This window comes from Lepidothrix coronata, unplaced genomic scaffold, assembly GCF_001604755.1.
Source record: "Lepidothrix coronata isolate B3197 unplaced genomic scaffold, Lepidothrix_coronata-1.0 Scaffold36, whole genome shotgun sequence".
Classification (NCBI taxonomy): Eukaryota; Metazoa; Chordata; class Aves; order Passeriformes; family Pipridae; genus Lepidothrix; species Lepidothrix coronata.
In genome coordinates this window covers 6,085,234-6,097,998 of record NW_016690216.1, presented here as the reverse complement: position 1 = coordinate 6,097,998, position 12,765 = coordinate 6,085,234, and the positions used below count along the sequence as shown (strand labels likewise).

Sequence of the window (12,765 nt, the reverse complement as noted above, 5' to 3'; positions counted from 1 at the left end):
ACCATATTGATTTGTGAAACTTACTTCTTTATAGACAAGAACTCATTTGATCTTTTGTTGTTACTTTCTGGTTTTGTATCAGTGTCATAAAACCTTTGTACATCTCTTCCAGTTCGCAGTGGTGGGCCTAACTTGTCCATCTTACTACTAAATATATAAACAAGTACTCATAAGGAGATTGCTAAATTGCTATTCAAGTTATTGCAGAAAAAAAATAAAGTACTCACAGTTAAATACCTATATTACCAAAGAAATCCCATTGACTTCAATTATCCAGCAAACAAAAGGGTTTTTCTTGCTTTAATGAGGAGAGGATTTCATAGACTTATGTCTGGATTAGGTATTCTCACAATCTGCACAATGTATGCACATTTGGTCTCCTTTAAGAATAACTTTCATGTCATACATTGCATCTAGAAAAGGGGGCTCATAATTACACATTGTAAGTTTAAAACGTTAGAAAGTAATAGATATGTAAGTACAAGACTTCTTAACCTTAAATTAGCAAGGAGTAAATTTTTTTCCTTTTTCACTTCTTTTTTTGTTCTGTAAAGGCTGAACAGAGGCAAGCCTGAAAGAAACCCAACTTTGGTTTAATAACAAAAAAACCTATGCACAATAGACAGTACTATATGCACAGGCAATACTTTAATACTTTTTTTTACTATTATGGATCACATTTCCAAACCAAAAAGAATAAATCAAAAGTAAAATTTTAAAACCATTGGAAAAAAAAGCAAGCAACCAAATAATAAAAAAACCCATCCCTCATTCATATCATCATAAGGAAAATTGTAGCTTTTCAGAAATCACAACTTATATTAGAAAAATTATAACTTCAAGTAAAGTTCTGCATTTTTATAATCTTAAATCATTAAGTAAAAGCTACAAAAATCCCATTATACCACCATTCCTACCTCAATAATGTAACCAAAGTTTCTTCTCAAAAAAAGCCTGGTAACTTAGCCTTAACTGGAAAATTATAACACTTAAAGAGTATTTTTATTTATTTTTCTGAGATTAAAGAACTATAAGGAAACAAACCAAGCAAAACTGATGGACATGTATCAGAGGCTGAAGTTTAATTCTTCTGTTTCTTATCCCTAAAGGGAAGTCGTAAGGAAAAAACAAGCAAAACCAACAAAACACACTCTCACACCCCAAGAAATAATTTCTTAAAATTATTGTGTAGTTTTCTGATTCTTGTCATACAACCTTAATAAACTACAATGCCAGGAAAATTACAATAGAGCTAATTGCTGTCAAGGAAGCATATTATTTTCAATATAGCTTCTAATACATACTAAAAAAAAAAACAAACAACAAACAAAACCCCACACAACAGCTGTTGTGTATCTGTGACACCCATATCATACTACTTTTCATACTCCTCATATTAAAAGGTACAGAACCTATAGAGCTTCCCATATAATTTATTTTTTGGGAAGTTTCTGGTGTAAATCTTGCAATCCACATTACGGATCTTACACTTCAAAGGATGTGTCCCCATAAGGAACAAAAATTCAACAGTGCTAAGAGATATTCATTCTAAAGTCAGCAAGGAACATCGGGATTTTAGTCTTGACAATTTAGCCCCAATAATGCAGGCGGCAAGATAACCTCCCCTAGAGTTTCTCTTTTCACTCCTCTTCCCAAACAGATGTTCTAGTTCAAACTAATTAACTCAGGAAATGCTTAATCAATTCCTGTTTGACTCAATAAATACTCTTTACATACTTCCCAAGGAACTCAGAAACAATATTGAGGTCTTTGACACTGCAAGACTCATACTGCAACCTAATGTGATTTTCTTAGTTATTTTTGAACCCTTAAAATATTATCAGCGTAATCTGTGAACATCAGGCACCTACAGAGTAGAATAACAAAGAAATAATGTAGAAGCAGTCATAATACTGTCAAAATAAAGACCTACAGTATTTTTTCAAACTTTCACGTTCTAATGAAAAAAACACAATCGTAAGAATCTTCTGAAAAGCAACCCAAGACAGCTCCTTACTTTTCTTCATTTCATTGAACAAAGTTCTGTAAGCTACAGTCTTAATGAAAGGAACAAGCTATTTTTAAAAGATAATGTTTTTAAAGGCTACAAAGGTGGTATGCAAAATACGTTAAGTGGAATTTAAAATTTACTGGTATTGGTTTAGTGTGCCATTCATACTGTATTTCAGCTGTAAGACAGTATTGGATGTACCACTAGCAGACATGATTCCCAGGAAGCATAACTTTGATCAGCTTAACACTAAATAATACCATTTACCCCCAAAATAAAATATAAATTACAAATTAATTTCTATAGGTTCATTTGCCTATTAAAAATATCATATAATTTTCCAAGTCTCAGTTAAAAAAAGAAACCAAACAAAACTGTTCATAAATGAAACATGCACAGAAAATGAATCTGTACAAGCAAAAGATCCCTGGCTGGCCACAAATAGTGGGGTCAAGCTCTCCTAGGCAAAACAGTTTGCATGTGGGTGCAGAGTTTGCCTGTTTGCCTAACCTTTAGATTACAAAGAACCTAGCCAATTTTTTCTCCCGAAGATCTGATTACTTCTGCCAGCTTGCTAGAATTGCCCTACCCCTCAAGAAATGTAAAACAGTGCTAACCTCTACACTATTACAAAATGCATATCAAACTTGGGTTCATAACATGATTCACTATCAAATGATAAGCCTAGTGACAATTTATGTAGAATTAATTTTCTTTTTCTCAGTTCTTCAATATCAAAAAGATGAAAACCTATTTTCACCCAAGTGACTGAAGGTTTTCCTACAGTCACATGCTACTCTTGCAATCTTACTTGATTCTCTAGCACTCAGAGATGATGCCCTTATGCTGCACTTTCATTCATACTGGAATAACTGGCTGTGTTCTTACTCTGTCCAGGCAGAAAAAGAAAACACTCACAGCAGAACTCAGCGGGCACATTCTGATCTACACATACAAAGTAAGCCTCACTGACACTAACCTAGTTTATACTGATGTTGCTGTGGTGTGCTCTCTCAGTAGTCCTTTACTCAGGGAGCAGAAGAGGAGAACTCAAATTAAAAAAACGAAACCACATGGTAAATATGACTTAAAATAAGGCAGTTCATAAAATTTGGTTTCGAACAATTTCTGTTCGAACAAAATAAAAATTTATACAAGGATATCGTGTTTGAACTTTATATGAGATGAAGTTCAAGACTCTTTCCTTTACAGAACTAAACACCTTGCACACAGCCCGTTTCAGCCTCGACCTTTAAAACCACGGCACGAGCAGCTCCCTGTGCCTGTCACGGGTGTTTCGGGCAGCATTCCAAGAGCACCACCTGAAGGGTGAGAGGGGAACTGCAGCCCACATATGTCCCTGCCCTCTAGCTGTGGGATCATCCTGCCCCTTGTCCATCCATCACAGAGAACAGGGACCACAACTCCACAGAAAGCAGCAGTGTCTAAATAAATTTCCCCCTCCAACACATATATAGTTCCTCCTTGATACTGCACAATATAATTGTAATTCCACTATTCAGCCTCTTTGCCAAATCCAGAATTAAAACAATCCAGGCAAAAATGGAAGGTTCCACAATTTAAGTAATAGATTTAAAAAAACCCAAAATGTACAGTTTTCCTTAGTGCAAACTGCAGGAGCCTGTTTTTCACAACATGACTTTGAATTTAACCTGGTCAAAAAAAATGTGCGGAGACTCTTAAATGTTTGTCAAGGAAAAAAGAGACAGTGACTGCTTAACATTCCATTTAAAGGACTGCCCTTAAGACAATCCATGTGTAACATTGCTCAGTAAATCATTTCACTGACAACTCAGAAGGAACTTAAGCCATTGTTTTTCTCCACCTTACAGCCTTCATCAATCAGATACTCATTTTTATAGGAACAAGGCTTTTTCAATCAGCAATGTTATAACTGCTAACACTTGTATGTTCTGTGTTCTCTCAGTGCTCCTTGGTGTTCCTTAAACTTCTGTAGAACTGCATCACTTTTCTTTTATCCCTTCCATAGATTTCTCTTTGAGATAGTGTAAACGGTCTACTCCTCTAGCAAAATATCAGTAACAGCCTTGATATCACACCAGCACTTACACTGAACTCTTGCAGTCTACATCTATCACTCCTTGCTGTTGTAAGTGCACTGTTTCCATTGCTTTATTTCTGCTCATTCATTGCCTCAAGACAGGAAAGGGAAGAAGGAAAACATCGCTCCTTCTGTGCTAAGAGAGAACATACTCTCACAACTGGTAGTCTGTGGTAGAACTTTCTTTTATTTCCACGAATTGCAGGAAATTATGCTTAATGCTTTCTCTTTTTTTAAGTCACTTCACGTTTACTTTATAGCTCCAACCACTTCTGCATATTCATAGATATTTTATATCTATTTTTATCACTTGACCTCCTTTGTTGTTACTTTAACTTGAGAAAATGCATCTTTGCCTTTTCCAATGTTCCTTAAACATTAACTGTATTTATAAATAAAGGATAAATTCAAATTCTGAAGCTCAGGGGAAAAAAAATAAAAAGCAAGTGAAGCAGACCACAGAGACTTCTAGAACTAGCACAACATAAATATGAAATAAAGCACAAATGACAACATTACATGGAAACTTACCCTGCCTGTGGGTTCACCACTCCCAGTGAGTTTTTATGAGCTGGTGATAACGTCTGAATTTTACTTCCACTGGATCCAGATGAAGGCAGTGCTTTATTTGAAGAGGCACCTTGCAGTTGAAGCATGCATAAAAATATAAGAAAATATAAGATTTTGCTGCTGAAATGATATAATTTATTACATATTTTTAATTGTAAAATTCAAAACAAGTTTTAGAAATATAAAGATATGAACAAGTGTTAAGATACTAGGAAAACCAAATATTTTTCCAGAAATTTAAAGAAAATATGCTATTGAGATCTGTTTTATTCTAATAAAAAATGTTGGATCTCAATTACTTTCTTCACAAAGAAAAAGGAAAGAAATGTCAAAGTATGTACAAACAGAATATATTTGGTTTTGTAGATTCAATTCAGAAAAATAAAATAATTTGACCTGCTATATAAACCAGAAGAGAATCCTCTGTGCTCAAGAATCTTTTTAGATAGATGCCAATCAGTGCCCTTTCCAAGTTTATTTTAAATGAGCTTTTACAAACCACTATTGCAAACAAACAATCAGCTTTCACTGAATAATCTGAGAACTAATATTTAGAAAGGAAACGGAAAAATTTATAACATTCATTCCATACCTACAACAGTTTTGCTAATGCCACTCGGCTGTGGTAAGCGTGACGACGGTGATGGTGTCGATCCTACAGAAGGCATCTTCTTAACAGCAGCAGGTTTGTACTGTAACAAAATACAACCTAGAAATGTAAGCAATTAAATCAAACTATCTATAAAACACAACAGGTAGTTCTTTCAGGTACTGTGGGAGAACAGGTGATTTCCTACTATGTAAACTGTTTCTGGTACGGGAACATGCAAATGGTTTCTGCCAGTCTGTTTTCTTATACATACAGATGATACCAGTAGAAGACATTCTCTAACTCAGTGGTTTTTAGTTGTTCAACAATACATCGTTCTGCATTTTTTGATTTTCTACAGATTTTATCATCTTTTTCAACAGTTGTCTCACGAGATTAAAATTATGATCTCATTACCAGTTAATTTAAAAAGACTACTCAAGGGCAGAATCATTTTTGTCTTTAAAATCCAAATCTTACATTCACCTGTGCAGTCTGGACCAGTCCCAGCACCAGTTCAGAATACAGTACAAGAATCACTAAGTAACTGCTTATGTCTGTTTAACTCTTCACAGCTTCCAGAAAAAAAGAGCATTACCACCAAATGAAAACACATATACACTTTAAATCTTCACTTTTTTCCTTAATATACCCGAAGCCCTCTAAAGCCTCTAATTACAGAAAATATTGCTGTCAGTTGTCCTGTAGCCATGTACCTCTGTTTGACTCCTTAAGGAGCAGTCTTGAATTGGATTCAGCAAACTAGCACAACAGAAATTCAACTTCCTTCATAAAAACTGCATTTCTACTTTCTGCTGCTAGCTTTACATGTCATTTTCATATTTCTGAGTTACATTTATGACTGGTTTTGGCTTTGCAACTGCTGCCATCTGATTTATGGAACTCTGTAGCTCTTGTAAGAAACCAAAAGCCTCGTCCATGCTTAGTGTTGCATTTCAGTCTAGCGCAAATAACAAAATGACATAACAAAGTAGTTAACTCCACTTAGAAGCAACACATTATTTAAAAAGCTTGGTTTGATGTTGAATGCAAGCTACGAGTTAAGAAAAATGTTGTAACTCACCTGTGTTCGAGTAGGAAGCTTCCCTTTGGTATCAGCTGCCAATTTCCCCTTATTAGTAATACGCGCAGCTTGCTCCTTACAGAAATTGATGTGTCTGTCAGCGGCGTTTTCATTAAATCTCCTCTGACAATATGGACACTGAATGTAATCTTAAAAACATAAAAATCTAACATTAATAATGTGTTTTAAAGGCGAGAGTGTTTTAAAGTCTTTTAAAGACCAGCCTCTCCCTCAGAGCAAATTATGGCTTCTTGAATCTGAAAATGAAATATGGATTGCTGGGGAAAAGAATATGTAACACAAAAGATGTTTCTCATTTGATGGATAAGAATCAGAATGGTTGAGGATCAGCAACAACCTAAACAAAATCAGAAACACTTTAAGAGGTGCTATTCTGCAGAGAAGGTAGCCAAAAAGGTATAGGGACATGGCAGGGATATCAGCTGGAAGGAAGCGGAGAAGAGATTAAACAAATAAACAAACAATAATAATAATAATTTAAAAAAATCACAAACAGTTCAGTTTGTTCAAGATACGAAAATACATTAAAGCCTTTCACACACAAATAGCAAAAGACAACAAAATCTGTTTCCTCTGGCAATTTTGAAAGACTGAGAAATACTAACTGCAATACTGGAAATTACCATTAAAAAAAAAAATCATGGACTTAACCAACCAAAAGGATCAGAAGAAATTCAGCCAAAATTAGGAGATATCTCTAGACACATGTAAAGGAGACTAACTGGTGGCTGTATTACTTTTCAAGATTAATTTCAAACAGTATTACATGCAGGAAATAGTATTACCCTCATTGGGGAAAAACAAGAAAGGCTACGCAAATATTTAAAATATTAAAAGATATAGCAACTGTATGCTGGAAATACACAACTTAAAATACAGTGCCCTTGGAAAATAAAATGTTCAGACTGCAGTTTTAGACAGATATTTTAGTGTTTAGAGATAGTGATGCTGTATTCTCCAGATTACAGTATTCAAAACCATGTAAACATCAACTTCAGAAAAGCCTGACGCCAGCAGAGCAAGTTAAATTAGGTAATTTTAGAAATGTATCATAGAAAGTTAGGAGAGATTCAACAGTCACTGCCCCCAAAATTAATTACATATTATACAAATCTAAAATAAGATTTGGATTACATGTTACTACTCCAAATGCAGTAGATCTGTCTTAAATTGTTATCCCTTTAAAAATTAATAAAAAATTTTGAGTAAGTCAAATGATGTAATGACCACCAAACCATGGACACAGGATACAGAAGGAACACAGAGAAGTAACATAATAGGAGTTTCATGGGGTAACAACAACAATTTTTTATTTATTTATTTTACATATACTCTGAGTCTTCTGACTGTAGCAAACATCAACTATACCTTAAGAGACAAAAGCTCAGACAAAAAGAACTACAGTATCTAGTCAAACCAAGAAAGTAAAAAAAAAAAAAAAATAAAAAAGTTAAAAAAGCAAAATAGGAATAAAGCAGCTATGAAAGTCCCTAGATAGCAGGACATTTCTGGCCGGTGCAGAGCTCAGTTCCTACAGAAAACTTCCAAAGCCCAGAAAAGTGTAGAGGATGAATTTCTAATTCTTAAGAATTAGAAACTGTATCTTCATCCTTTTGAAAAACAGTCAGACACCTGGCTATCTGCAAGTACTGTTCACACTGTCCAAAAGAACTTTTAGGATTCAATGTATGCTTTATAAAATAAAAACTAATCAAAGTAAGAGTGCAGTACAAATATGCAGTCAAGTTCAAGATGATTTAAGGTCCTTCTTAACATCATGAGGCTATTCCGCACTTTTGCGGAAAAAGTGTAACAGATCAAAGCAACAGTAAGTACTGCTTGTTTGTGAACTCAGAGTACTAAATTAAGTAGGAAATAGGAATACAAGGCTCTTTCCATTAAAAAGAAAAAGAATAGCTGCTTATTAGAAACAGGTGTGCAAAAGATAGAGCTGAATAGGAGAGGATGGATTCACTCCATGATACCACGCACAACATTCCCTCTCTCCTCCAGGTCTCCTTCCAAAAGAGGAAAAGAAGCAACAGTAGCTGCTCCTGCTCTGTTTGTAAGACGAGAATCCACTATCATGTTGTGCATCTTTTCATTCCTGATTTCCTCCTCCTAAGTCTTACCCACTGCAGCAGGATGAAGCCAGGAGACTAAACACAGTAAAACCTGGAAAACGTAAAATATGGAAGGAAGAGAAATACAGACACATTATCTTCCCTTTACCTCCTATCAGTTCTCAAGCAGGCTGAATAGCGTTATGTCCTTCACTTCAAACTCATTTGCAGCCTCTGGAACCAAGGGAGCACCATTTTAGTAGCTTTTTCCAAGCTAGATTTAGTTCTGGGCTTTTATACCTGTAATTCAGAACCTATATAACTAGATGATTAATGATTCTTTCCATGATCAAGCCTCATGATTCTTAGCTATTGGCTTTACTTTAAGATGTATATAGCTTTTTATATAGAATGCGGAACAATGCAACTTAACCTCTTATAGTGAATGCACAGTTACAATCCTCATACTAGACTAACACATTTCCTGTAGAGAAACAAGGTAGGGAACACTTTACATACTCACTTGACCACAGACAGGCAGAAGCAAACACATGCCTTTTTCCAATTTTCTTAATATTTCTGAAAATAGCTGATTGAGCTGATCAAATGGCTTAGCTCTGAGGATAAGAGGAAGAAATATACTCTCCAACCTATTATCACATCCTAGAAGTTACATGAAAAGTATATTTCCTTCTCACTCACATCAGATTGCTTCAACACTTTACTCAGCCTCAGTTCTGAAGGCACCCAAGGACTGCCACTCCCTTGATAATACAAATTCCACACATCTCACATACCCAAAACACAAGTACTCCCACGACATGAGGATCATATGCACATTAAGGCATACACTGCATACATGAAACTAAATGTGAATGCAGCAAGAAATGGGAGAGACTACATTTGAAGAACAGTGTTGATGTGCATTCCCACAATGTAAATACGTTGTGGACGCCAGCTAATTAAAAAGGTACTCTGCTATTTCTGAGCTGTTCCACTGTTGTGGACACAAACAAGGTATTGAAACAAGTTGTCCAGCCTATGATTGATAAGATGGTAAGCAAGCTGGAAGTTGGCCACAACCACCCTTTGACACGTTAAAAACAAAGTCATGGGCTTTGACTGCTACACAGGATGCGAGCCAGCCAGACCCACAGTCACAAACCAGCACATGCACAGAGATAATAAGGTAAGTCATCTTCAAGAACTTGTGAATATTGTATTCCAACAAATTCCTTTCCAATTCAAATTTTTACAAATTAAGTTAAAAAAAAAACCTCTAAGGAATTTGACTGTTTCACATACCAGGGTCATATGATGGCGGAGGTGGTGGAGGGAGTTTTCCACCATCTTTAAGATTAAGTCCTTTGGCTGCTCGTATAGTTGCTATAAATTCTTCATGCTTTCGTCGCCAGTTGGAAGGTTTTTTGGGTGGTTCTGGCTAAGAAGCAAAAAAGAAAGCTTTATCTGTTTGAAGTTTTTACTTCAAGCTAAGTATGTGCCTTATTTCAGTAGACAACATTATAGTTAGATTTCTTCCAGATCCTAGTTGATCTAATTATCAAGAACTGCCAGCAGAAATAAGCCTTATAATGCATATATAGTTTGCCTAAAACATTTGTATTCAGAGCAAATTATAACATACCCGTGGCTTAAGAGGTTTTACTGTGGGAATGTCAGTTCCTTCTGCTCTCTGTCGGCTGGAATCGAATGTCTTCCTTTTCTTGGCAGAAGTTTTTTGGCAAATGGGTCCATGCTTTTTCTACAAGCAGTAGCAAAATAAAAAACACAACTTAGTTTTGAAAATAGAAGTTATTAACACATTATTTCTCTCTCTCTTGATAAAACAGTCAGCAAAAAAGGCCCAACTCCTGATGAAAAAGCTCTGTTTTCACTCAAACATTTATGCCAGCTATTACCTTTAAAACAGAACTACAGGAAATCATGAATGCATATACATGGTCACAAAAACATGGGCGATGATGACAAAAAGTAGGAGGCATCTATATTTGCTCCTTGCACATAAAAAATTGATGACAGGTAGGCAGCATTTGCCTTGAGTGGCAAGACAAATCAGAGGTGCCTGAAATTCATATTCACATTTAAGGACAGACCAATTTCTATTAAAAATGGAGAACAGAGCCTTTTGAAGACAAAACACTTCATTTACTATCTGAGACTATAAACCCAGATATAAAGCTGCAGAGACAAGGATTGATTCTGTAACCCTAGAGAAGACCCTTTTAGAAGTATGTATTCAGAAAGTGATGGGATCTTAAAATAAAATTAACCTCCCTTTAAGGAGCTTTCAAACTGAGACAACTCAAATCATTAATTATTTGGGGAAAAAAAACCCAAAACCCCTACCAAAACAAAGCACCTTGATCTACTTTATTTAGCTATAGTGACCACTGTTTAACGCTCATATCAACTTATCAAATCTAAAAGCCAACGGTGCTCATACTGTTATGAACTTACCAGTGCTGCTGGGAAGAAAGTCCTTCCACAAATCTTACATGGCAACAGATCTCCAGTTTGCACTGCAACCTCACCTTAAAAAAACAACATACTTCTATAAGAAAATTTGGTTAAATTAATGATAAAACATGCTTTCAAAAATGCTAACCTCATATATACTTAGCAACAGTAACAGATGTTACTGTAAATATACATCCTTTGACCTGTGCAGAGACTAGGAAGATGAGAAAGGCAAATAAGATATAGAAGTCCTTAGGTGCTTTTGAAAGTTGTCAGGCCCAGTAACACGACACCAGCAATTCTGATAATTTACAATATGTAACTCCATACCCTTAAAAGGACACAGATATGTCAACATGCAAATGACAAATCCACTCTAAGTCCCAATAACAGCTCAAAGGCACACCAAGAATAATGATATTTCATGGTATATCTGTCCTTGGAAGAGAATCATCTGTTATAGTTTCAAACATAAGACACATCCTATCACTTATTTTTCTCTACTAAGTTAAACTATTCCACTTTCTCTTGTAAAGAAAACAGTCTTTGATGATATTTTTACTATATATTTTATTCAGATTATTACTGATGGTTTACAAAAGCATTTCTGATGTTGTTATTCAAGTACTGGTAACAAAAATGTAAATGCCATACTTGACATACAGCAGATCCACAGAACCAGACAAAAGACCAAAAAATCAAATCATCCAGGCCTATGCAAGCAAATATATTCGTATAGCATGCATTATGCAATGGAGACATGGCAGAGATGAAAACCTCCAGAGTTTCCCAATAAAAGGCATGTATTATATCTACTACTGATCAGAGGAATACAGGGATATTTTTATATCATGTATACATCAAGAAAAAGGTGTTAAGTCTGGACTGAGACTTTCTAGTTGCCCTCTCTATAGTCAACCTGACTATTACAACACAACTGCTCTATTTATACCACATTAAAGTAAAAAACACTTCGACTTGACTTGTATTTTAGGCAAAGCCATGGCTTAAACTAACCAAGTTATCAACATAGCAATGTTCAATGATTTGATCAGCTTTTGTCCCCAGTTTCCCAGTGGAAAACTTTTCCATCTGAACACATACACTTGTTGATTAAGTGTACGACCAGTCGTAAAAAAATGAATAATTTAACAAAATACTTCACAGCAAACACACAGATTCTAGGAGCCATGGGTTCCACTGAAAATCTTTTTTTCTCCCCAAAAATTAAAACTGACTGAGATTTTTGTACCAATATGTAACTATTGCCTATTTCTTTTTCAATTACTTAAAGGAAATTCATTAGCAGTATGTAACTACCTATAATGTATTAGTTGTATGCATACACTACAGAGCACAATGCATTTTAAGAATCATAATCACATGAAGTGTTGTGCAGTTTAAAACATTTATGCTTATATCTTTAATTAATATATATGCCTTTTCCATGTAGACATGAATAGGCCGTCGTTGCCATAGCATAGCAGGACTGCACTGACAGTAACCAAGTTTTAAAAATGAAAGTCCTAATCAAGCTTCCTTTTGTGCCATCTAAATGTCTGTGTTTAGATGTACACAAGTAGGGAGAAGTAAGAAAAATACAAAACATGCAGATGAATCTTGCTTTTCTTATATTCTTGCATTGAATTATACTTGAATGTTATCAAGATTTACCAGGAACTGATTTTTTAACCGTATTTTTTCAATCTCAATTTTAAACAATCATATCCAAAAATTTTTCCATAGGTCTGTTTTCCTAAATCCACAAGCAATAACATGCACACTGTTTGTACATAGCTTAGAGGGCTGGAACCTGCCCTCACCATTGACATCATCATCATCATCATCATCGCTGGGCTTTGCGAA

General features: G+C 35.2%; 1 protein-coding gene across 3 annotated transcripts in view; it reads right to left on the bottom strand.

Annotated features, from left to right (window-relative positions):
- The window catches only part of ZC2HC1A (zinc finger C2HC-type containing 1A), a 69,076-nt gene that overhangs the window by 45,431 nt on the left and 10,880 nt on the right, over positions 1–12,765 (bottom strand). For all 3 annotated transcript variants that reach the window (XR_001874318.1, XM_017812514.1, XM_017812513.1), the window contains exons 2-7: positions 10,900–10,973; positions 10,067–10,183; positions 9,727–9,862; positions 6,338–6,486; positions 5,257–5,356; positions 4,626–4,734 (exon numbers count right to left, since the gene is read on the bottom strand). Coding sequence is in view for 2 of the 3 variants with exons in the window: in XM_017812514.1 (XP_017668003.1) it covers positions 4,626–4,734; positions 5,257–5,356; positions 6,338–6,486; positions 9,727–9,862; positions 10,067–10,183; positions 10,900–10,973 (685 nt within the window). In the remaining variant the exon portion in view is untranslated. The remainder of the gene's footprint in view (positions 1–4,625; positions 4,735–5,256; positions 5,357–6,337; positions 6,487–9,726; positions 9,863–10,066; positions 10,184–10,899; positions 10,974–12,765) is intronic.